General features: G+C 41.9%; 1 protein-coding gene across 8 annotated transcripts in view; it reads left to right on the forward strand.

The window, feature by feature from the left end:
• The window catches only part of LOC138748536 (metastasis-associated protein MTA1-like), a 102,172-nt gene that overhangs the window by 9,458 nt on the left and 65,412 nt on the right, over window positions 1-27,302 (forward strand). For 7 of the 8 annotated variants that reach the window (XM_069908909.1, XM_069908910.1, XM_069908912.1 and 4 more), the window contains exons 2-4: window positions 9,948-10,070; window positions 11,615-11,682; window positions 24,214-24,307. In XM_069908909.1, coding sequence (XP_069765010.1) covers window positions 9,989-10,070; window positions 11,615-11,682; window positions 24,214-24,307 — 244 coding nt within the window. In that variant the 5' untranslated portion in view covers window positions 9,948-9,988. The remainder of the gene's footprint in view (window positions 1-9,947; window positions 10,071-11,614; window positions 11,683-24,213; window positions 24,308-27,302) is intronic. The other variant, XM_069908911.1, reaches the window with a different exon arrangement.

Consider the following 27,302-nt stretch of genomic DNA (forward strand, 5'->3'; position numbering starts at 1 on the left):
TTACATCTTATATAGTCTTCGATGGCATTAGAGAATTGATGAGGATAATGTGCTCTGTGATGTGCTTGGATTTTCAGAAGACTTTTGATATGGTGCTATGTATGAGGCTTGACTTTAAAATTGAAGTAGATGGCAGAAAGGAACATTCAAAGCAAGGAATAAAAAAATCAATTGAAGTTACAGACGACCGAGGGTTGGGGTGAATAATTTTCTTTCGATCTGGAGGATGGTTAATTCTTGATGGATTGTTGTTTGTCATACTCTTTAACTTATCGTAGACATTGGGGTTCAAGCCATAATTTCTAAATTTCATTTTGACACCAACCTCAGCATGTAGAGCTGAAACCTGTTATCCTTGGCAACATCCTGGTGAATATCTACACCCCTTTCATTGGAATCACTTGGCAATTGCACTGTAATTTCCCTACTCCTATTCCACGCCTTTGCTAATAAAAACAAATATTCTATGTTCTTAATCGCTTTGTATGTCGTGCTGTTGCCTTCAGGAAATCTTGGATGTCTATATTGAATTTCCTCTGCTCCTCAGTACTTGGGTCCTATCATTCATTACAAAAACACTGTGCTGGAGCAGATCAAACAGTGTACTTTATATAGTAGAGATACATAACCAACATTTCGAGCTTGAGCTGTGTAAAGTATATAAAGTTCCATCAGTATTTTTGCAGTGAGTCAAAGATGAGACCGCTGTGGGATTTCTCAGTCTCGTCTCTTCCTTCACTTGGCAACCACTTGTCTTTCCCTGTTTTTCCCTCGGTCAACACGGGCACTCTGGCATACAGCCAGTTTCCAAGTAGTGACTGCCTGAGTCTATGTCTATGATACTGCGGGCTCATGCTCCACTGTTGACCCAGATGCTGAAGTTTAGCTTTATCTCGCTAGAGAGAGAGAGAGAGACTGCCAGTGAGTGAAATACAGATGAATCTAGGTACTCTATCTGCATAAATTACAATAGGAAGGCAAATGGCATCTTGGCTTTTATTGTTCAAGTTGTACAAGTTGTTCAGGTGACCAGACAGAGCATGGTTTTTGTCTCTTGCTCTGGCGGCAGTTCAGAGCCAATTCTGTAAGGTTAGGGTTTGGTCTGGAATGAGCATTTAAAGAACTTGGATCTGAGTGTAGAAAATGGGTGACCGTATTGAAACATAAAATCCTAAACAAATATGATAGGATGGATGTTTTCAGTAACAATGGGATGTACAGGTGGTCCCTGATTTATGATGGGCTTTGGTTCCTGGACGCACATCATGTCAAAATTATTGCAAGTTGAAACTGTGGCGTCGGGAGCTCGGATGCGCAGGCGGCTGTGGCGTCGGGAGCTCGGATGCGCAGGCGGCTGTGGCGTCGGGAGCTCGGATGCGCAGGCGGCTGTGGCGTCGGGAGCTCGGATGCGCAGGCGGCTGTGGCGTCGGGAGCTCGGATGCGCAGGCGGCTGTGGCGTCGGGAGCTCGGATGCGCAGGCGGCTGTGGCGTCGGGAGCTCGGATGCGCAGGCGGCTGTGGCGTCGGGAGCTCGGATGCTCACGTAGCTGTGGCATTCAGAATTACTATGCTGGGCAGCTGGGACATTGAAACTCAAAATCAAAAGTATGGAACTTTGAAATATCGTAAGTCAGAAGATCGTAAGTCGGGGCCTGTCTAGTTACAAGATAGGGTGCAGTCATATAAAACCAAGGTGTGTAGAGAGTGACGAATATTTAGAATTCTGTGTTGGAGGGTTACAGAGACTGGATAATTGGAAGTATTTAAAAAAAAAGAGGTACTGTAGTTATACATCAGGGAATAAAGGGCTCTGTAGAACTGGCACAAAAGAGGTATTAAAGTCTGGGGCAGATTGCCTGTGTTACTTTAAGGGGTTATGTCTCCTGCACCTATTTTCCTGTGTTAGCAATGTTGTGAACACTGAAGAGAATTGCATAGATTGCAGCAGGAGACATACCAACAAACTGGTAGAATGGGCAGATGAAATTTAATCGGGAGAAATTTGAAGTGTAGCGTTCTGGAGGGAAGAATGGAGGGAGACAATATAAAGAATACTGACAAAAATGGATGTAGGAATAGCAGGCCCTTTGAGTGAGTTATACGGGTGTACATGTCATTGAAGGTGGTAGAGCAGCTCGAGAAAACAGTTAATAAGATGTACACAGTTCTGAGCTTTGTCAACAGAATTATAGATTACAAAAACAGGACATTCATGCTGGACCTTAAAGCACTTGCACTTCGAAATAATAGACATTGGAAAGAAAAAAATTAAGAGAGTGTTCCCTGGGTTATGGGTTAGAGAGGCTTGAGAAGAGAAGGCTGAGGGGAGAATTAGATGGTGTGTAAAATAATGAATCTAGACAGAATAGGCAATGAGAGGCTGTTTCCTTTGATGGCAGGGTTAAGGATCAGGGGTCATAGTTACACAAAGTAGAGGAGAGCACATGACAGCAAGTGGTTGAAATCGAGAATGGAAGATGTGGTCGAGACATCGTAACCTTGAAGAGGGAATTGGGTAATTCTATGGCAAAGAAAACTATTCTGTGATTCTATTTTTCTCCACTACTGCCTTCTCCCATTCCCCATCCATCCCCAAAAAAATGGCAGCACGTTTAAGCAGGAGATTCCCACTAATGAAAGAATTGATGGGAAGGGAAGATTGCATAAAAAGGAGAGGAAGTAGCTTGGGAGACCAGGAGGTGATAGGATACCGGACAAATGAAACGCGAGAGGTGGAGAAACCTTTTGTGTTTCACCAGTGAGCTCTTGATAAAATTAGCAGCAAGATGGTGCACTCCAGAAAACCGTAGCGAAATGGAAAATTTGGCAACACGTGTTGATCAAATATCCTCTGAAACTTGCACTTTAATAATGGCTCAGTATTTACTCAACACGACTATAGGAAATGAATTCCAGTTTAAGAGCTTTGTAGCTGAGCTTAGTACTGTAACATTAACTTGGCTGCAGCTTTGTTGCAGTTGCACATTGAAGTGGATGGTTAGATGTCTATATTTGGATTACAGGTAAAGTTCCAATTATTTGCATTTTTTAAAATTTGGGTTATATTGATGTAGATTATATTTTATTATTTAGAATTGTATTTCAAATACATTGCACATTAACCATGACATTATTGGCACGTGTTGCTGAGAGATGGAAATGTTGGATCGTTGACCTGGTGCTACAGTAACTTTTTAAGTAAGGCACTGTGCACAATTTCTAATTGGGAAAAATGGGCAGTATAGCATTGTGAGACGTTATTGCTTGGCGATTTCCATATTGCAACAATGGACCTTTGAGAAGAAGCTACGCAGCCTCAACTGCTATGGGAACCGAGCCTCTGCAGTGGGAACGAGGCCTCCAGTCTTCTGCATCGCTTGTTGCCAGTGGTCGAGGCGGGGACATCGTGGCATGCTCTGCGGAGGGTGTCTCATGGTGTCTGGGATTGTATTGTTTTGATTGAGGTTCTGGAGGTCGCGCTATCTTAGATCACGGGGCCCCATGGTGGATGGTGTTGAAGCTTATGGGCTCCTATGGATTGTGAACTGTGTGGCAGTTTCTTCATTCAAGTTATCAGACTTTTAATATCCAGAGTCGATTATATTGTAACTTATCTCTATTGTGTCTATTGTCTAGTTTTTGTTAATTACTGTATTGTTTGCACTGTTTTATGTAGCTTTGTGTAGGTTGTAGTATAGTGTAGTCTTGTGTTGTCTTACGCTGTTTTTGTGTCGTTTTATGTAGCACTATGGTTTGGAGGAACACTTTTTACTATACACTGCATTTGCAGTTTGGTTTTAAAATGACAATAAAAGGCTACTGGAACTTGATTTAGAGGCCGGTGGTGTGAATCCCAAGACCCTTGAGAGATGAGTCCAGATGTGTGGAAAAATAATGAGATATGGTAAAGGGTCTGTGAGAGGGAAAACTGGTTCAGGAAGACACCTTGATGATGAAGACATCATGTTCGACTATTATCCATGGGATAAATCCAGTGAAGTTGGAGTATGGTCAAAGTAACTGATAATTTCTGGGTGAGTAATGGATGTTTGTTGCTAATCTGTCTCCTCAGATGGAGGCAAGAGTTAAAGACGTAACATGTATAGATGAGAAAATGAGAAGAGGATGGTAATTGGCAGTATAAGGGATAACATTTACAGGCAGTAGCACCACTACATTTGTTAATATGCAAGAAAGAAGTTGGAGAGCAGTTGAATAAGACTGAAACAAGTAATTCCGTTCCACAAAAAGCCATGGGTACCTTGGGTCCATGAGGTTTCCCATAACTACATTTAATGATCTAGAAAAAGTGATTAAAGTTGAAGAAGTCACTCAATGTGAGGACAACTTCAGCCAGTCAAATGAGTGCATTGATGGAGGGAAACTAGTTGAGCTTTTGTTTGCTTGATTAGTTGCAGTATTTGCAATTTAACTATGTTTCATCGAAATAAGAACAGGCCCTTCAGCCCTCGATCTCATGTCCAAAGGCATCCAGATTTGTGATGCAAAATTTAATGGTTTCGTAAATAATACTTTAGTTACCTCAACTCCACGCCAAAAAGCTGTTGGGTTGTGGCACTCAAGCTCCACAAGGTTACCCATAACTCCAAAGTGCTTGATCCAATGTCAAAGGTAGGTTTTCTGTTAATACAGAGGGAGGTGGATACCTGGAATGCACTGCTGAGGGTAAATGGTGCGTTTTCCACTGGCATCCTATGCAGTCGTTGGATAGGAAGCCCTTTGTGCTGTTTCCACTGGACCACCCTTAACTGGGACACAACTCATCCCTGGGGATCGGGGTGTTCTACCTTCAACCAGAAACAGGTGACATTCTGCTGTTCCTTTTCCACTGGTTTTTATCAGCTGACACCAGGGATGTGAGTAGGGGTCGAGAATGATGTAATTTGACACTGGTGGTTGGTGGTTTACTTTTCCCACTGGGCCCTGTCCCATTTAATTCCTGGGACAAGGTGCCAGAGGAAAAGGGGCCTACTGATACAATAAGGATATTCTAAAGACAAGTAGATATGCACTGGACGTATGAGAAATATAGGGGTTAAGAGCTGTGAGTGAGGATAGGGTGAGATTGATTGTGGAATAAGAACAACATTTTGGGCCGAAAGGACTATACTGTTTTATAGACTGTACTGTTTTATGGTCTTGACAGGATTGAAGGATCAGCGGATTGTGATAATCTGCACATTACTGGCTATCCTATTTTCTTTCCATTCACCATCTATTTATGTTAAGTGTTAGCTTTGTGAAAGGAAGGCTGTTACGGTTGGAATTCAACAAACTGCAGAACTGTCAGTACTCCCCTTCCATTCTTCCTAGCCACTCCATGCATTCCTTCCTATTATACTTCTCTCCCTTCGGCCTATCACTAATCTCCCCCCCCCCCTCCATTCTCTCCGTCTAGCCAATCACGTCTCTCCCTCCACCCCCTTTTTAAAATCTCTGAATATTCCTTTCTTTCACCAGTCTTGATGAAGGGTCCCGTCCCGAAACATTGGCTTTATTGCTTCTACTAGATGCTGGCTGGCCTGCTGTGTTCTTCCAGCATTTGTGTATTTTCATTTTATTTATTTCAGTGACTGCGGATTTTTTTGTCTATTGTCATCTTTGACACCTTGCTTCCTGCTACTGAATTAATCCACTTGTATCCCAAGGGTTTTCACTTTGTGACTAGTGCACCATGTGGCTCTCATCTTCTTAATCTACAATCATTTGTGACTTAGAAACATGCAGTGTGCAAGTTCTAATCTACAAACCTAATTTTTAAAGAATGGAAAACTTGAAATAATGATAAGAAAAAGACAACACTGCACAGTTGAAAAAAGTGGGTTAGAAAGTAGTGAAAGAACCCGTGGGAACTGAGTTGGGTTGAGTTATTTGCAAATATTTGGCAGATCCTAGAGACTTTAAAAATCCAATCCACGATGTGGTCAATTAAAGACTACTAAAAGGCTATAAGGGTTGTTAGCGCCACGCTGTTACAGCACCAACAATCAGGACTGGGTTTGAATCCCATGTTGCCTGTATGTTCTTCCTGTCTCTCTGCAGGTTTTCCCCAGGGGCTCCAGTTTGCTCTTACCCTTCAAAATGTACCGGGGGGGGGGGGTTATAGGGCTATTGGGTGTAGTAATTGGACAGCATGGACTTGTGGGCCAGAGGGACCAGTAACTGTGTTACATAACTCTGCTTACATGTGCTTATGAAGTTGAATAACGAGTACCTGTTAGCGCATGTTTATATAATTCACACCTACCTCAGAGCCAGAGGTTTACAGTGCGAGTTCAAATCCTATCTTGGAGACCTGAATCTAACCTCTCAGAGAATTTTGGCTGTTAAGGAGTATTGCAACTCAGTACAGGTGATAATAATAAATACACCTGTACTGAGATGTAGTGAAATGCTCTCTTTGCATGCCACACAACTTTTGGTATTAAGTCGTGTTCAATGCATGTTGTAAAAGATTCCAAGATGCTACTTTCAAAGAGATGAGGTAACTTTTCCACTGTTGTAGGTCAACAGCGACAACAGTTCAAAAATACTTAATTAGCTGCAATAATTAAGGTGGGATGGTGAGCATAGCAGTTAGTGCAATACTGTTGCAGTCCCTGGGTTTGAATCTGGCTCTGTCTGTAAGGAGTTTTTACGTTTGTTGCGTGGATTTTCTCCAGGTGCTCTGGTTTCCTTCCACCCTTCGAAACGTTCGGGTTGTAGTTAATTAGAGTATTTGGGCGACGTGAACTTGTGGACTGGAAAGGCCTGTTACTGTGTTGTCCTGAGTGTGACATGCAAGGTGCACTATAAATTCAAATCTTTTAACACAAATGTAATTCCATTCCCAGAATCCACAGAATGCTGAAGGAGGTTGTTGATTGGTTCTTTGCAAGAACATTATGGCCAGTTCCATTCCTCAGTCCTAACCCCACAGCCAACAGATAGTTTCCTATCACATATTTATCTGGCTTCCTCTGTGAATGCTACAATTGAAACCACCCATGGGTATTTCCTTCAGGACCCAGAATTCACAAAACTGGGGTGATTCTGAGGAGCTCTGAGAAACAAAGCAATTCAAAGGAGGTTTATAGCCAATTGTATTTTTAGACTGCAGGCATGTAACACCACAATCAAGGAATTTTTCCACTACATAGGCAGTCTAAAAAGAAATGTGCAGGAATTTTGAATCAATTCCTGAACCGCGATTTACCCTGCAGGACCCCAGCAACTTTTTGGAGGAAGCCTGCAGTGTAAATTATACTGGAAAAATTCATTGTCGGTCATCTACTCTGCCGCACGTCCAACCACTGGGACTGTTGCACTCATGTACTTGCAGCTTTCAAAGGTGCCCAGAGTGAAAGACCACATGGGCAGTAATTATGTTAATATTTTCAGCTATTTTTCCCAACATTGCAGTCTAAAAAATGATTTTTTAAAAATTGTGTTGCCCTTGTTGCAATGTAGAAATTGCAGCCATTAATTCTTGCAAGGGTTGATCACAGTGTGATGTATGACCAAATAATCTATTAGATTTATTGATAGAGTAGTAAGTGCTGACTAGGTAATTGATGGACTGATTTAACTCCTAATTTTCCTCATATTTTGTAGTTCCATTTTATTCCATACAATTGGAAATAGGAACTCTATAGATTTTTAAAAAACCTTGACACTTCAGAATAGTGTCAGATCTATGTCCTCCTCTCCTGTGAAATTTCCATTCTGTTCAAAATAATTGTTGCAGAAATGCTGCATAATTAACATTCTAAGGCTTAAAAATCCTTTGAGTTTGTTTATAATTGTCATTAGAGAGTGTTGGGATTAAACACTACCCATATAATGTTTGTTATCTGGTTATGTAAAATTTAATTGGAGCATTAGATGTTGATGGTGAGAATTGGATGTTGTTGGCACTGACCAGCAAAATGGAGAAATCTCAGGGCAAGTGCAGTGCAGGTTTCACATCAATACCTTTTGTTGGGAAAGTTTGAGGCTGCAACCAAAGTGCATCTGCTCTTCCTACCTTTGAAACTTCTGCAACACTACAAATCACAGATCTGTCGACTCTAATTTTGTGCTCTTTCGTGTTTCTAATTCTATCACCTGGTGGTTAGTGGCCATGCTTTCAGTTGTCCAGGTCTCAAACTAGAGAGCTTGCTCTCTAAGCAAGTGAGGATGCACCTTAAAATTCATCTGGCCAAGTTTACAGTCATCATTTCAAGCATCTCCTGAAGTGGCTAAGTGCCATTTTATCGTCTCTTCAGTGAGGCAATTTGGAATGATTATAACATTGAAAGTTCAATTAAATTGAAAATTATTAGAATTTGTGGTCATTCAGACTTTGAATGCTTATCTCATTTAGCCAGGGGCCTGAACAACAGAGAGAGAACTTGTCACTGTATTAGACCTGAACTTTGATCTGCGGGTGAGATTTTCCAACCTGAACTGGTGTGTTGTCCTTAAAAAGTACTTGTAATTCACGCGAGAGTTATCAAGGAGTCAGACAAATGGTAATAGAAAATTTTAACTGTGCGCATGTGGATAAAAGACAGATGCTGGAATCTGGAAGGGAAAAAAAAAAACCAAATGCCTGGAACAACTGAGCAGATCACACAGCATCTATGGAGGCAAAGGGATGGTCAATATATTAAGTTGTAGTATTGATTTTTGGCACACCCAAAGAAGGGTTCAGACACAAAACGTCAACTGCCTTTTACTTGAGATCACACATGTCAAACTCAGGCCCGCGGGCTAAATTTGGCCCGCGATATAATTATATTTGGCCCGCAAGATCATATCAAATATGTATTAGAGCTGGCCCGCTGGCCGCCGCGCCAGTATAGCGCATGCACGGCTAATACTACAAATCCCAGAATGCTTTGCAAATGCGTTGGCGCTGGCCCGTCAGCCCGCTAATCGCCCCCACCTCCTCTCTTTACTTTCATTAGGATCTGCGACCTGTCGCCTAACTCACATGTAATAAACCCCTTACGAAAAATGGCCAAACGAAAGATAGAAAACAGGACCTTTCAAGACAGGTGGGAGGCAGACTCTATGTTCATCATTTTAAAAGACAAACCTGTTTGTCATTGAAGCAAGTTGTTATTTTTTTGACTTGTTGGCTTGTGAAAAAAAATACATTTTAAAGGAGCTTAAAGGCTATAGAGAAATATTATTTATTGAATATTTTATTTCTCATTTGTTAATGCTTCTTCTGGAAAGAGTTTAACCAAAACTATTATTAAACATTTATTTTAATAAGAAAAAGTTTAACATTACATATGTTGAAAGAAGAGAAAACATGCAGATGTTGTTGAAAATTCTCAATAAATATTTAGTTTGGCCCACGGCTTAGTCCAAGTTTTTAATTTTGGCCCTCTGTGAATTTGAGTTTGACACCCCTGCTTTAGATGGATTTTTGAGGGAGTTTCGATGGACCTCCTGAGTTTTTTGGCCCTTTTGTGTACTGCACTAGATTCCAGCATCTGCAGAACTGTTTACCTTCAATAGTGAATTCTTCAGTGCTGAGGCTGAGCTAAATACAGTGCAGAGGCACCTTGATGTATGAAAGTGGAATATTATCAATTATATAGGGTTGGTGAAATGCATATTGGGAATTTTGGAACATGGCAAATGGTATGCTTTTCATTATGGTGAAAATGGTAAATTGTGGGTAATCACTCTAAGGAGTCATGATGTTGTAATAAACATACTTAAATCATGGAAAACCTACTTTTTTCCAACCCTATATAGAACATCACAGCACGCTACAGGCCTTTTGGCCCAGCATGTTTTGCTGCCCCATATATTGCTTATATATGGGGCAGCAAAACCCTCCCTACCTTGAACCCTTTACTCTTTTATCCATGTGCCTGCCTAAATATGGTTTTTACACAGCTGTCGCGATAAATATCTGTTGATATTTTTCACACTTATCCTCCGTAGTGGCTGTTCGCACAGGACGTTAACACTAAAATAACTGAGTCATGGTGATTTCGAAGGGTGGATGTCGGTCGCGACGTAGACCTTGTGTGCAACGTACAGCATCACTGCGTCGACATCGTCAGTGTACGTCGTATTCATTAGCCCATTGTTGAGGCAGTCTCTTAAATGCACCTAATGCAGTCTCTTAAATGCACCTAATGTTTCAGCCTCCACCACCATCCCTGGCAAGGCATTCCAGGCACCCATAACTCTCTGTGGGGGGGGGGGGGGAAGAAACTTACCCTTGATGTCTCCCCTAAACTTCTCTCCCTTCACTTTGTACACATGACCTCTGGTGTTTGCTATTCCTGCCCTGCCTCTCGTAATCTTATAGACCTCTGTTAAGTCCCCTCTCATCCTTCTTCACTCCAAAGAGAAAAGTCCCAGCTTTGCTAACCTTGCCTCGTACAACTTATTTTCCAATGCAGGCAACATCCTTCTGTACCCTCTCCATAGCTTCCGCATCCTTCCTGTAATGAGGTGACCAGAACTGAAAACAATTGTGGTCTGACCGAAGATCCTTGAACTCAATCTCCCATTAATGAAGCCCAACATCCCATATGTTGTTGAGCTTTTCTGTACTGGTGGCAAGTTCTCCATTTATTGCCCAGGTGTTTGTTTCTTTATCCAAGTGCTTTCTTATTCAGTTTCATTGGGCATTTAACCGTCAACTATATGAGTTCAGCTCAAAAGGCAAGTTCCTTTCCCAAATATAGATCAATGAATGATTTCTATAATAATCCAACATCTTTGTCACTTTCATTTAGCATTTAAAATATAGATTTTAAAATAAATTTAAGATATCAGGGATGATGGAGTTGGAAGGGAGTTGCAAATCAAACTTGCAGTCTGTAATCTGGTGCGTAAATACTTTGTTGCAAATTCTTGGAATTTGTATCAGAAATTAAACAGATCTTGACTATCACAAACTTCAGGAGCCTCAAGTGTATGAAAGTTTCATCAGGAAATAATGTAATACAGATCGTATGGTACTGAGTTGTATCATATTGATAAATGGGCTCCTGTAATACACAGTAGTGTATTTCAGGCTGTCTTGTTGGAATGAGATACAACTGGATGTAGCTATGTGGGAGTAATCAGTAACGATAAACTTTTCTTCAGAGGGTGTGACATTTGTGGTTCTTGAAGTATATGCTCCCACCATTGATTATTGTTAAGCAGTGTTGGTCATAAAATCAAAATCAACTCTCTAACTGTTGGAGGAACAACATCTCATCTAACATCTGGGCACCCTCTTCTTTTCCCTCTGTCTCCTTTCACAGAGCCAAAATTAATTCTCACCTTCCCTCTTGTATCCATTTTATATCTGTTGTCTATTGGTCTGGATGTCTCCCTCTCCCATTCTTCCCCCTTTCTCTCCCCAGTCTTTATTGAGACACCAGCTGCTTTTTGCTTACACCTTAAAGAAGGGCTCAGGCCCGAAATGTCAGTAATGTATCTTTACTTCCTATGGATGTTGCTAAATCGGCTGAGTTCCTCTAGCATTTTTGTGTGTTTTTAATAATATCGATTCTATTAGCTCCCCAATCAGATGGTAACTATTGCATTGTATTAAAAGCAGAAAGAAGAGATGTCAATAACAGAGGATCTGTTTTTTTGTTTTCCAGATTATGTCTACTTCGAAAATTCATCAAGCAATCCTTTCTTAATCCGAAGAATTGAGGAACTTAATAAGGTACATGCATAGCATTTTAATGAACGCACAGACATAGCTAAACTGCTGAGAGAGTCATGAGAAAGCCAAATATCAGCTGATTAATGCCTCAATCTGAAATTCACCAACTTAACTGGATGCATTTATTCTCTGGGATTTTACTGTCTCTTTGCTATTGCCAAAATAGTACCTTGTGTCCAGAACATTTTTTTCATGCTCTTGTTCAGAGTATATTTCATTGTTAGTTATGTTTGCTGTTACCTTTTGACATCAATAAGTTTGTAAAAGAGTTATTGTGCACAGGCACCCTAATGGGTGGTCTGAATGTTGCTCTGTAGCTGGCTCATCCTCGAAGCTCATTCATTGAAACTCTCATCCCATTCTTCCAATGTTCTGGCCGACTTTTTACGATTCATCGCCATATGTGTGAGTTTATCCCAATCTCAGCTGCCTGTAGCTTCAAATCTATTTCATTCATCATTCCTTTGTGAGCTTTAGGTCTATTATCTATATTTTAAAAGCTAATTTTTCTGTTTAAAGCCTTTTTTGCCAAGCTTTACTTCTCACTAATTTTTCTGTATCAATGATTTGGTTTGATTTTCATATTAAGTGCCGAGGACACTTCTTACAGTCAAGTCACTGATTGCCGTCTGATTTTGTGGTCTGTTTCCCTCACATTCCTTTGTCACTATTTTCCTGTCTGCCCCGATCTACTTTTGGTGATTCTTTGTGGTGCGAGTTTATGCACATGTTGGGAAGTTGTTTTGGATTGGCTTTGGAGACTTTTTTTTTTACAGAATTTTCAAGCTCGTGCTTAAAGCATGGCCTTTTGGACAAGGTGTTTAGAGAGTTTATGAATAACATCCAATGCAAACCGATTCCACAGGAGACGGCAGATGTTGGGTTCTGAAGCCAAGCACAATCTGCGGAGGAACTCAACATGTTAGTAGCATTAGTAGGGGATAAAGAATAGTCAATGTTTTGAGCTGAGACCCTTTAGTATTGTCAAAGGCTTTGGGCTTAAAATCTCAACCATTTTTCTCATAATTTGGGAAACCAGCTAATGAGTGTCCAACCACAAACTGGCAGCTGTTAATTGTTCTCTGTTTTAAATCAAATTTAATCTGACCTTTTGACGTCTGTAACATTTATCAACTTGTTATTTTTAGACTTTGTGAAGGGGCTTCTTTCTCTGTTACATCCCACCGTTCTCTCGTTTAGCCAGTGTTTTGAGCCTTTGTTGACTGGGCAGGCTAATTTTCTGTAAAAACAGAAAAGCTGGAGGAACTCCGTAGGTCTCGCAGCGCCCATGGGAGGTAAAGACATACAACCAACATTTTGGGTCTGAACCCTTCTTCAAGCTATGAGTGAAAAGCAGACAGGCTCCTGAATTAAAAGAGTGGGGAGAAGGGAAGGTTCCCAGAGGCACCTGCCTGCTTTTTACTCAGACCTTGATAAGACCTCAGGCCCAAAAATTTTGTTATATATCTTTACCTCCAATGGACACTGACCTGCTGAGTTCATCCAGCATTTCTGTGGTTTTACTACAATCACAGAGTCTGCAGACTTCAGTGTTTCACTCTAATTATGGAATGCTGAACGCATTCAGGGATTCAGAACAGTCCCGGGTGGTTACAGACAGCGCTGGAAGCACTCTGGGTGAGGCAAGCTTTGAAGAGAATCGGAATGAACATTTCTGGTTCTTCCGAAAAATCATCAGTTTGAAGTGTTGATTGTATTTTTCTCTCCATTGTTGCTACTTCCACTGCTGAGTATTTCCAACATTGGCTTTTATTTGATGTTTCCAGCTTTGCAGTATTTTGCCTCTAGTGTTTAAACCATAATAATTTGATGCTTCTAGTATTTCCCCATTTAAACCAGTTTCTTTATTTTCACTTTTTGCATCTTTCAAATTAACCAGTGTATTGCAGGTAGCATGCTGTCACTTGAAAGGAGGTGAGCATTGCACTCCAGCACTCGGGATGTGCCTTCGGCACCAATTTGCCCTCCGACGGGAGTCAACTAAAATCAACTAGTGATGTACTTGAAAATCATCAAGGCCATTCAGATAATTGGATCATCTAACATCCGGATTGTTTCATCATCGGATGCATCGATATCCTGATTAGTGTAAAAGATTTTTTTTAAAAGATAGGATACAGGTCTTAATGTAGGCAAAGGGAATCAGTGTGGATGGGAATATTGCTCAGGAGGGAGCTGGTAGGCTGAAGAAATTGATGATGCTGTGTAATGAAATTGAGGTTAGAAGAAAGTGTGCGGACGCTGCAGTGCAATATATAAATGTGCTGGAGAAACTCGACAGATCACACTTCATCCTTTGGGAGTAGAGGGTAACCGTCGTTTCGGGCTCAAGCCCTTTGCCAAGATATGAGCAAAAAGCAGGCGGGTGCCTAAATAAAAAAGTGGAGGAGGCAGGAGGAGAGAAAGGAGGAGCACAGGCTAACAGTTAAGAGGTCATAGGTGGATACAGGTGGGAGGAGAGAAGAGAAACAAAGCTGACAAGTGATAGGGGCATAGGTAGCTCTCATAGGAGAGTAGAAGGGGTGGGCATCTGGAGGAAAAGAGATGGATAGGAAAGGAGAGAGACTCAGGAGAGGGGTTTTCAGAAATTGGAAGGTCGATGTTAATACGGAATATAAGATGTTCCCCCAATTTGGGGGTAGATTCATTTAAGCAGTGTGTAAAGCAACACTTCATTTGTGAATCTGCAGGGATCATTTTCTGCATCTAGTGCTCCCATTGTGGCCTCCTCTACATCAGGGAGAATGGATGCAGACTGGGAGATCACTTCATTTTGTCCACGAAAATAGCAAGTGGCCAACCATTTTAATTCCACACACCATTCCAACATCGACAAGTCTATCCACGGCCTCATCCATTCGAGCACCTGCCTGGTTTTTACTCGTACCTTGACAAAGAACTTGGATCCAAAATGTTGGATCCCCTTTTCTTTCTACAAATGTTGCATGGTCTGCTGAGTTTTTCCCGCATGTTTGTGTATTGCACAATAAAATTGATGGAGTCTTGGGAAAGTATTGAGGATCTTGGTGTACAAGTGCCAAAGTCCCTAAAAGTGGTAGATGGGGTGGTAAATAAGGTACAAGGTAGTAAAAAGGGAAAAATAAAACACCGAAAGTCTGCAGATGCCGTGGTTAAAGTAAATATGCTAGCTTTCCATTAGTTGGGGCATAGAATATAAGAGCAGAGATATTATGGTACATCTTTATTGAACATTGATTTGGCTGCAGCTGAACTATGTACCAGTCTGCACACTGCACTTAAGGAGGAATGTGATTGCTGCAGACAAGATTGACCAAAATGTTTTCTGGGATGGGGGGGGGTCTAATTGTATACGCTCTTTTTAAGTGAAGGTAGCGAGGATTGATCGATGTGCAAAATCATGAGCGTAGAATGGGTAGACAGTTGGCAGACGTATTCAAAACTAGAGCAAAGTTTTGGGTTAGGTGTTTTGAAACAATTTGAGAAGGAATTTTTTTTGGAATCTAGAACTGCCTGAGTGAGTAGTTTCAAGCAGATTAAAGAGTATCTCGATGAGAAGTCGAATTACCAAAGCATACCAGGGTATGGTCCAAGTGCTGGCAAATGCTTTTTGTACAGATAGCTACAGTGAGCTGAAAGACCTGTTTCTCCGTTGTATGAAGGTAACTCTAATGTGGCCTCAGTAGGCTGATCTGTGAGATTCTATCAGTGCCATTGACCTATGTGCATCAAATTTTCTTTGGAGGTTCCTTGTGCCATTGTTACTCCCTAATGAGTTTTGCAGTCTCATAATTCGAATAAGTGCCTGGTCTTTGCTTTGGCATTCCATCTCCACTTAGGAACGTAGGTGAGATTAACATTTGTGGAGAATAACAAGGTCAGAACAAGGTTCTGTCAGTGTTGTTAGAATAACTCTTGAGTAAAACTGGTTGTGATTGTGGTATCTTTTTCAAGTAACATGTTCCCCACTCTTTTGTAGCTGGTTGCTCTTTCTTGATAATCCAATGAATGTTGAGAAACAGGTTTGCATTAGTTCAAACGAAATGCAGTGTACAGTAGAAGTCCTAAAGTCAGGACTTGGTCCGGATTTTCCAGATTGTCGGCAGTACTTTTAAAATTCAAATTTAAGGAGGAATAAAGAAAATAAATTTTGATAGTTTATTCATTAGCAAGTACACCGTGTCTGCCTGTCCCGCATCGGACTTGTCAGCCACAAACGAGCCTGCAGCTGACGTGGACTTTTTACCCCCTCCATAAATCTTCGTCCGCGAAGCCAAGCCAAAGAAAAGAAACAGCGTGTTTCATTTATCAAAACGAAAAATAAAGGCAACACTTGACAAAAATGTAAGCATAAATTATTTCACTATATTAAACGCATGTCATGCTTGAAGTTATATTTAAAATGAACATTGTAAAATAAAAATAGAGCCGACAGATGAATTTCTCTGTAGAAAGGTTACCTGTAGTGAGTGTGGTCGCTTGTGGCCACTGGGTGTCTGTAAAGTCTGAATATTTAGGCTTCTACTGTACTTAGAATGGACTGTTTCAGAAATTGAATTTTTATCCAACAGTCTGCATTCTTAATGTTTTAACAGAAAGTCCTGCTTACATGGGCTGAGAGGAAGGGAAACTTTTTGAGAACTGAATGAGGAGAATCTTCTTCCCTCAGAGAGTTGTGAACTTGTGAAACTCCGTCCCACAGAAAAGTTGTTGAGGCCATTTTAAAAGAGAGTGGATGTGGCCCTGCTGGCTAAAAGGATCAAGGGGTGAGGAGAGAGAGTTGTGTAATCAACCATGATTATATTGAATGGTGGAGCAGGCTTGAATAACTGAACTGCCTACTCCTGTACCTATTTTTCTAATGGCTTCTATTTAATATTGCACTTAATCCTATCGGATTAACCTTTTAGTCACTTGCAGTTATTTGTTATATAAATTATACATGGAAAGCAAGGAGGGTGGGTTGAATGGGACTGGGAAGGAAAAGAGTTTTTCTCGGTACTGAAGGAAAATCTTCAACCTGTAAGAACGAGAGACAGGCAAAGCAAAGATCTGTTGACATATAATTGTGCTTTCTGCATCTGTCTGATCTGACCCAGTAATATACATTCATCTGGGTTCCAATGATCTTGTCTACTTGCTCATAATCTTGCTTCTAATCTCTTAAACCTGTCCCTTGGGTTGTGCTGTGCATTGAAATCCATGGTTTTGATCTCTTTGCAAATGGTTCATTTTTTTTCTTTCCTTTCATTGATCCGGCTTTAGCTCTTGCAGATCTCCTGTGTGCCGTATTTCTGCCATGATGGATTCCCATTTTTGCAGACCATTTTGGATCTTGCATTGTGGACATTTTATCTTCCTCACAGCATGTTCATTGCAATATCTTTCATTTCCAATGAGAGGATTCATTCCTAAAGCCCTTCTTGTATGTTTGCCACAGTTCCGTCTGACTCGCTCGTGTTTCGAGATCGCTCTTGCGTTTCTTTCATGAAAATGGCAATGAGCATTTTCTGCGATAAGAACCCTTTTCATATAACCTGTTTCAAACTCGGCATCAACACATCAAGGGCATCCTATTTCTTCAGCATCAAATGAACCAAGCCGTTCAATCAAAGAAGTGAACTGAGTCAGCACAAAAACTGAGCAATTAAATAAATCCAAGTTCATTATTATCTGATTGTACCCGTACATCCCGACAAAGCATAATGCACACCCAAAAACACACTACAGATTGATCACATAAATAATCAAAATAAATAGTTAAACCCCCGTTATCCGGAATTCAAGCAACCGGCAAAAACAATCGCCAGAAAAAAAATCAATAGATAAAAAATATGCAAGTTTAAAATTGGCGTGCCCCTTATCACGGAATTTCAAGCAACTGTAAAATACAATTATCCAGTATAAACCAATCTCCATAGGTGCCGGATACCAGGGGTTTTATAGTATAAATACTTGGGATGCTTGGCGGGATGGTTGGTACAGCACTAGCATTTAGGTCTGGGATTTGAATTCCATGCTGTCTGTAAGAAGTTTGTACATTCTGCCCATGTCTACTTAGGTTTTCCATAGGGGCTCTGGTTTCCTCCCACCATTCGAAATGTACTGGGGATGTAGGCTATTTGGGTGTAAATTGGGTGGCAAGGACTTGTGGGCTGAATGGGCCTGTTGACATGCTGTATGTCTAAATGTAAATCGACACAGTTATAGGATACTGTTCGTCAGTCTCAGCCTGCAGGAAGAAGCTATTCCCCAGCTTGGCAGTCCTGATTTTGTTCCTCCTTGGTGATGGTGGATTAAAGACACTGTGCACTGGATGGAAAAGGTCTCCTATAATTCCTTGTTTAGGCAACACGTGCAGTAAATCTGTTCAGTAGAAGAAAGGGAGACCCCAGTGATCTTCTGGACTGTTTTAATGATCAGACTTTTGATCTGATGCTTTTCAGCTACCATACCACAGAATGATTCAGACAGGACACACTCAATTGTGCTCCAGTAAAATGTTGTCAAGATGGGGCCGGTAGCCTTGCCCTCCTCAGTCTCCTGCTAACTAGGAGATGTTGAGTCCTAGATAGGTTGACCTATATATGCAGACTAAGGACCTTTGTGCTCTTCACTCTGTCAGTGACAGAACTTTTTTCTTAATTTTGAACCATATCAATTAAAATACACACAAACATTTCCCTCTTAAATATACACAGTGGCATTTTCTCCCCTTTATTTCCCCCTACCTTCCCACCCCCTCCAAACCCATTAAACATTCAACATATACAATACAATAAAACCATTAAACAATGTCATCACACAATGAAAATAAACAAGAAAATGGTGTCATCTACTTTTACACACTGGATCAAGTCATTTTATCTTCTTATTATTTTAGGGGGTGGTGGTCCGAGGCAAGCCCTCTCTGTTATGTTCCATGTACGGTTCCCAAATTTGTTCAAATAATGTGACTTTATTTTTTAAATTGTATGTTATTTTTTCCAATGGAATACATTTATTCATTTCCAATGACAGAACTTTTGATGTGTCGTGGAGAATGGTCGACCTTAGACCTCCTGAAGTTCACAATCATCTCCCTTGTCTTATCCCTGTTGAGACACAAGCTGTTGTTCTCACAGCATTTTATGAGCTTTTCATCCTCGTATCTAATGCAACTGATCATTGTTGCTCATGAGGCCAACTACCGTACTGTTAGATCGGAATCTGGCAGTGTAATTGTAAGTTAGCAGCATGAACAGTACCAGGCTGAGCACACACACCTGAGCTGCACCAATGCTCAATGTAATGGGGCAGCAGGTTTTGCTGCCAATCTGGAAAGTCTGATCTTTCAGTCGAGAAGTCCAGAATCCAGAGGCAGAGAGGCGGGATGAGTCCCAGTGAAGTCGGTTGCTATCTCAAAGGACATTTCCTGGACTCCAAAGATCATTGTGAAGTAAGCACATCAGGCCCTCTAGTTCCTCAGGAGTTGGCGAAGGTTTGGTATGAAATCAGAAACGTTAGCGAACTTCCACTGATGTGTAGTGAAAAGTGTGCTGACTGACTGCATCAGGGCTTGGTATAGGGGCAGCAATGTCCGTAAGCAGAAAACCCTGCAAAAGATAGTGGACATAGCTCTGTATCTCATTGGCAAAAACTCTTCCCACCATCAATAAAATCTATGTTATGTGGAACGCTGCTTTAGAAGAATAGCAGCAATCATCAAGGATCCACAGGCCCTGTTCTCACTGCTGCCAGCAGGAGAGAGGTACAGGGGCCACCAGGATCCACAGGCCCTGTTCTCACTGCTGCCAGCAGGAGAGAGGTGCAGGGGCCACCAGGATCCACAGGCCCTGTTCTCACTGCTGCCAGCAGGAGAGAGGTACAGGGACCACCAGGATCCACAGGCCCTGTTCTCACTGCTGCCAGCAGGAGAGAGGTGCAGGGGCCACCAGACTCGCACCCACCATCGATAAAATCTATATGGAACGCTGCTTTCGAAGAGCAGCAGCAATCAACAAGGATCTACAGGCCCTATTCTCGCTGCTACCAGCAGGAGAGAGGTGTAGGGGCCACCAGACTCTTCCCACCAGCGATAAAATATATATGGAACACTGCTTTTGAAGAGCAGCAGCAATTAACAAGGATCCACAGGCTCTGTTCCTCATCCCCTCCCTCTTTGGCACACTGGAGTTCCCAATGCTGGCTCTGAACCCTCCCCTTGACCTACTACCGCATACGTAAACTTGACTTCTCGGTGTGCGTATGTGGTAGGCCTAGGGGAGAAATTGGAGTCGGGACTCTGGTGTCAGGAGCTCTGGGGGGACAGAAGCCCACCAACTCGCCACTGGCCCGGGAAGCCTCCTCGAGGATCAATGGACATTGGGATGTGTTGGGGATCGGTGGCGGCCAGCATTTCTTTGGTAAGAATTAAACATTTTAATGCTCGCCAACAACGACACCTATCTTGCATCTTGGAATACCACACAGATGTAAGGCATGTCTCTGGCAAGGACAACACGGTGGCCGATGCACTTTCCAGAACATGTATCCACGCGCTATCAAGGGAAGTGGACTTTGTTGCACTGTCAGAGCACAGCAGAAAGATGGAAATGCCCCAATAAAGGACTGCCATATCGGGACTGTAACCCCAGGACATCCCAGTCGGCCCAGGTAACACCACCCTCATGTGCAATGTGGTCACTGGTCAAGTGTAATCTCCAGCGGCTTGGAGATTACAGGCTTTTGACTCCATCCACGGACAGGCTCACCCATCCATCAGAACCAGCTGGTGGCCAGCAAATACGTGTGGCATGGATTGTGGAAGCAGGTCAGTGGGTGGGCGAAGCTGTGCACACAGTGCCAAACAACCAAGGTACAGCAGCATACCAAGATCCCACCTCAGCACTTTGAACCTGCAGAATGAAGGTTCGACAACATCCATGTGGACATAGTAGGACCCTTGCCAGTATCCCATGGTTTCTGCTATCCGTTCATGAGGGTCAACTGTTTCACAAGGTGGTCAGAAGCAGTCCTGCTGGCAGACATGTCCAAAACCTCGTGTGCCAGGGCTCTCATCACATCCTGAGGCACTGTTCGGGTTACTGTCACACATCATATCCGACAGATGGTGCCCAGTTCACTTCCAGTCTGTGGTCTGACCTCACCAACCTGTAGGATGCCCAGCTGCATCACATAACAGCTTACCACCCACAGTTGGTGGAGCGCTTCCACAGGCACCTCAAAATCACACTCATAACCAGACTCCAAGGACCCAACGGTTTAGACTAGCTACCATGGGCTCTGTTGTGCATTTGTATGGCACCCAAAGAGGACCTCAACACCGCTTTGGCTGAACTCCTCTATGGAGCTCCACTGGTGATCCCAGGGGAATTTGTACCATTCCCAGGTGGACAGGACTACTGCAGCATTCCTCAGTAGGCTAAGGGAAAGAGACAGCAACTTGGCATCCATTCCACCTTCCAGGCATGGATATGCGAGGACCAACATACCCAAAGACCTGCAGGACTGTGGGTATGTTTTCATTCGCAGGGGTCCACATTGTCAGAGGCCATTCGAGGGTCCATTCTGGGTAATCCGCAACGACGGGGCCGTAATCGAGCTGGAGGTCAGAGGCAAGACGGAGGTCGAAGACACAGACAGGCTGAAGCTGGCACACCTGGACCTGGCACGCCTGGTCACACCTGGACCTGGCACGCCTGGTCACACCTGTACTTGGCACGACTGGTCAAGATTCCAGCACTATACCAAGAGGCAGGCCACTGAAAGTTGTAGAGACTTTGCCTCTGGGCACCAAGACAATAACAAGGACAATACCGGCAGTTCTGGGGTGGGGCGGTCATGTGACAGCTTGCCGCTGCGGCAATTGAGCAGGTGCTCCGAAGGGAGAGTGCAGCGGCACTGGCCCCAACAAGCAAACCGGTGGGTGAACGTCAAGAGCAGCTTGAAGACCAGTGACCCCCAAAATGGTGCTGGCCTTACTGCACAACCAACAGACAGGAACAGCGCAAGGGGAAGAAGAACATTGTCATGCAAGTAAGTACCTGTGTGTGGGAAACCTGCTTTTGTGATGCATGTTGCGGTGTCAGCCAAAGGGGGCCATGGTGGGAACAGTGCAAGTATAAAAGTCGGGCCTGAGCCCTAATAAAACACAGAGCTTAACCTGACTACACTACATGTGTGTTGTCTTCTTTTGAGTAGTGCGTGGCTACAATAGACTGAAAACAAGGATAAGAATTCTAATATGTAGATGTCGTTTAACCACAAGCCAACAGGGGTTAGTGTGCACAGGGGTGCTGAGTGAATGGGCTACTGATAGTTGGGATGTCAAGGGCAGAATTTTGGATGACAGAGGGGTGTACAGCAGATAAAATGGTGATATTTTGGGGTGACAAGAAGGTGGTGGGTGAAAATTTCAGAAGAAGATGTAATAACCATGTAATTCAATGTGGTAATCGGCAGCCTTGAAGATGCTGGGAATGGCTGGTGCAAATGTAACTCCAAATTGTACACTGTCTAGTTCAATTCCATTCAGATACAGGGGAGAAGGATGGAAATTTGAATTTCATTTATTTTAATTTAAAATTTAAACCTGACTGCTTCACGAGGGCCGTAGTCCAGCGAGGTGCGTCTTTCACTCACAGAGAAAATAAAATGCGGTGGGGGGGGGGGGAGGTGGGGAATAAAACATTGAACATGATGCAGACGGAAAGAGTTACTTTGAATAATTCAGTGATAAGTCTGAAGTGCTCGATCTGAACAATTCCCTTCATCCCCTTTCCCCCACTTATTTCCTTGTGCTTTCTCCTGCTTTAGTAGCCTCCCCATTTTTTACTGCCACTCATCCACACTAAATTTACAATTGACATTGAATCTACCTGCACATCATTGGGAGGTGAGAAGACACTCGAACAGCTGGAGAAAACTCGTATATTCAAAGTAAGAACATGAAATCCCACACAAGATGACACCCAAGGTCAGGATCAAACCCTGGTAGCTGGACCTGTGCTGTACAGCAGCCATGTCGAATGCTGTGCCACTGTTCCATCGCTTGTAATTTGTACCATTAGTCAGGAGGATTTAAATTGGGTTTCTGAGAATCATTCCAGGTTAGCAAGGATGATGGTGACTGACACAAGCCTAAAGTGCAGTTAGCACGGTTTTGGATGTTGTACTTGGAGAGTAGAAATGGCAAGATGGCAGGAGATAAATCTGGACATGGCATGAAATAGATTTAATTGGCTGAGCTAAGGCCGTAGCAGGTGATATCAGTGGAATTGAAAATAGTCATATTTGTGATAAAAGATATACATTTGATAACATGTGGGTTCAGCCTGGGAGGAGTTTGGAATTGTGAACCAGCCTTTTCAGTGTTTAACTAGAGAAAATGGCAGCTTTACCTGAAACCTGGTTTCTAATTGATTTGCAATAATTAAGGGTTACAATCTGTTCTCCACCATTCAATTCCCTTTTGATTTCATTGTCTTTTTTCTGGGCTGCTTTTATTGGTTAAAATGATTTCACAAAATTATTTTGCTAATTCTACCAGTTTCTTGCCCTTAAATTTTCTGGTAACTGCATGTCAAAAATAATTGACTGTGAAGTGCTGAGAGGATCCAGGGTAGTGAAAGGCATTGTATGAATGTAAGACCCTTTCCCTGCGTACTTGTCTAGCTTCTAGCTTTATCCACTTAGAAAATAGGATATTAAATGAGAAATCTGACCACTTGATCAGAGATTGTGTAAGGGTGGAGCTGGGAGTCTCGTTGAGAGAAACCTCAAATTAACAATGTGGACATGTGGGAAGGATAGGAATTCAGGGGAATATTGATGAAAGTCACCAGATGGGATCGCCATCAAGGGGAAGAATTCCCTGAAACCATTAATATAAGGACATTGAGAAAGGAGACTGAGGAAAATTAAAACCAGTGAGAAGGCAAAGCACACATAATGAAAAGGGTAGAGTCAGTGGAGGAGCTGTTGACTTTTACTGCAAGTTCAGTTTGGCAGAGAAGAATGAGGTTGGTTGAGTCGCTGCTTCTTCCCTAAAACTAGTCGACAAGTTGTCCTGGTATCATTGTCTAGATCTGATATGGTCGAGAAAATCAAATATGTTGGGGTGTTGGAGCATCATGGTTGTTTGGTAAATGGGGAGTATCAGGATATTTGGAAAGCATTATCAGACGTCTCTGATTTCCACCTGTAAGGATTTGTACAGTTTGATGTTCCTTCAGTTGAAACAGAATCCAAAATGCTGGTGAGTATAGGACTTGTATCAATGGCAATGACTTGAAATTCTCTCGAGGAGCAGGGAGCTGTTCCACCTCCAGTACAGCGACTCCTGTAGAATTTCTCCAATTAAAAGAAGTTGTTGATGCCTCACAGGTGATGGAAATCGATGGTAGATATACGTGTGAAATATTTCCACAATCAAATTCTGTTCAACCTTCTCCATTGAAAACATGTCATCTTGCTAGAATTTAGCAATTATTTTCGAATTAACGTGAATTTGTTTTTCACCATTTTCAGACTGCGAACGGCAATGTTGAAGCAAAAGTGGTTTGTTTCTATAGAAGACGAGATATACCAAGCACCCTTATTGGACTAGCAGACAAACATGCGAGTAAGTTTTCATTGCTGGATCCTTCTTGCAGTCAATTTGTAATGTTTTGGGGGCAATATCTGCATGTAGACCAGTGGATTAATCATCAATGTGTAGAATTAATTTTTTTTTTGCTTATTAGGGATGGCAGGAGGCTTCCTGCAAAAGAGACAAGGATGTTAAGTTGACATTTTTAAATGTTATCATTTTAAATTGGCTGATTTTTAAATCTTAAAATAGCTAATAATTAATGCCATTAGAAGACTGATGAATATTCACTTTTTATTAGGTAGTGTGAAAGGTGATAAAGTTAATGTTACCGGCAAAGAATGGCAAAGGCATCTAAGCTGGGCAGAAGGGAGAGAATGCTAGGAGAGAAAACAAGTCCTACAGGCTGTGCCTGATGTGATTTTTTTCCATTTGAATTGTGGAATGGAATATGCTGTATAAAATGCTCTACTGTAATACCACTGCTGTTCAGTAATCAATATGCTTTTTACGATAAGCTAACCATGCCATGACTTTCTTTCCCTGGTGCTCTTTGCTCTCCTACATTGAAGCAAATATGCTCCACATAGTCCCAAGGTGTTTCCAATGTGGACCTTTATTTCATTTCTCACACAAAGATGATAGTATTGCACTGTATACTTAGTTACGCAGAAGAAGGTTGCGTCGCAAAGTCAAGGCTATCACCTTGACAGCAGTGAACTCAAAGATTCACTCACTAAAGGAATTTCAGTATTTTTCTCTTTTGTTCATGATACTTTCTTGACCGTTCCTTTTCCCCTACTGCTGCCGCTCGACCCAGTGGGTACCTCCTGCAGATTGTCTTCAGTTTCAGATCCCAAATCCTGCAGTGTCCGGTTTTTTTCCAGTTTAATGACCCTTTCCTTTAGCTGGACAACTGCACACAATACTCCCAAGTGTGGTCTCGCTCATGTCTTTACTATTGGACCATTATCTGCCACCTCCTGTATTCAGTGCAGTGACTAATGAAGGCAAGTGCGCCAAGCACCTTCACCAACCTGTCTGCCTGTTGAAATAAACAATCGTGTGCTTTTTTTGAATGGAGGAGCTATATGATCCACTCCTATTTTTTGTGCCTTTAAGTATAACTCATAACCTTCCAATGCTGAAGGTTTTATCTTGCACTTGTGTAGTTTCTCTTTGTAACTTAAATAATGAAGTCTGGGGTCATTAACTTAATGCTTCGTGGTGTCCAATGCTAGTGCATCTGTAGTATCATGTGGCATATAGTACTGTAGCTGTGGTCTTACAAGAGTGAAGGTACAAGTACTGATCAGGCTTCAGTCGGAGCTACACCATCACTTAAGGGCACCTCCTATTCTAGCTGGTTCTAATACATATTCTCAACACTAGTCGTGGTGAAGCAGTTGAAACTATTCGGGAAGGGATCATTTTCCTTGGGCTTGTGCTGCAGCAGGTGGTAGTGAGAATTGTATGAACCTCTGGAAGAGGGATAGGGTATGGAATCGTAGCTCTGGATGTGGAAATTAATTTTGTTCTGGAAACATTTTACAAATGTGAAGGGGAGAAAATGCATAAATGTGGAAGCTGAGACACAGTGTAGGAAGACCATGCCACAATTACTGTTGTATCCTACAGAGTTTAACCAAGGGATAACAGGCTTCCAGGTTGTGTACATTGGTGTTTCTTTAACAAAGGCCATGATATAAATTTTCTGCCACATCTACTCATCTGCGGATTAATGATTTCTGCAGGACAGGGTCATGTGATGCACTATTTGCCTTGGGGCCACAAAGCAGCAGGTTTCTTGTCAGCTATCATTTTGTGGATCTTTCCTGGTCCTCTATCAAAGATGACATGGATTTTTAATGGATTCTATTGATTTAAGTATTCAACACTCCTTTAGCCTGGTTTCTGAGGAATTCTTGAATGATTCACACTGCTTTAATAGGCTTGGATTTAACCATGGTTTCCCTCATTTGGATGCTGCTACTTCTCATTGTCTGTCTCTGTACAACAAGAAAGGCTTCATAATTTTAAATTTAAATTACACTAGGAATTGTTACTGCCTATTTTAGTTTACTGGGCAAATTTGATTTTTGCAATTTTCTATTGTAATTTTTAATGTGCATCTCTGCATTGTTTTTCTATCAATGTTTCATTTTGCTATTTACTGCATCAAACCTATCACCGAAATTGTTTTTTTTTTCTTGATGGTTTGAACAAAAGATTTGCTTGGTTTAAGCCATTTTATTTCAGTGCGATGAACATTATCGCAAATTTCACTTGTCTTTTGGTAATGTAGGCCAAATAGTGCCAGGTTTCTGAGGTTGTACAATAAAGGAATAAATACAAATATTTTGAACAAAGAACGCCTTTTAAACCATATACCCTATTTTAATGGAAGTGTCATAGGAACATAGGGAGTAGGAACAGGAGGGGGCCAAAAAAAGGCCCATCGAGCCTGCTCCGCCATTCAATACGATCATGGCTGATCTAATTTATGACCTAACTCCACTTGTCACTTGACTCATTGGAATTCTTTATTCTTTCTCAGTTTATATTCTACTCCAAATACTTCAGGGAGTAATATAGGTAGGTGTAGATGTCCTCTTTAAGGCACTATGTTAAATTGTGGAGACTCCATCATCTTGTTTGACCTATGCTGAAGAGCGAATTCTTAGACAACATTTGTCCCTGTAACACCATTGCTAAAGCAGCTCTGGTCATTTTTTTTCTCTCTCTACTGAAGTGGACTGCAATTTTTTTTTTTTAATTAAATTTTAGACCTAAGGCACGGTAATAGGCCCTTCTGATCGACTAGCATATGCTGTCCACTTTACCTACAGCACCCATATGTTTTCAAGGGTGGGAGGGAACTGGAGCACCTGGAGGAAACCCCTGTAGACATGGGGAGAACATACAAACTTTTTACAGACAATGCCGGATTCGCTGTAATGTGGTTGATTAGCCGTAAAGCATCTTGATGTCTTGAGGTAATAGAGGGTGTGTAAATGAAAGTTTTTCT

This window comes from Narcine bancroftii, chromosome 13 (assembly GCF_036971445.1).
Source record: "Narcine bancroftii isolate sNarBan1 chromosome 13, sNarBan1.hap1, whole genome shotgun sequence".
In the NCBI taxonomy this organism is placed as follows: domain Eukaryota; kingdom Metazoa; phylum Chordata; class Chondrichthyes; order Torpediniformes; family Narcinidae; genus Narcine; species Narcine bancroftii.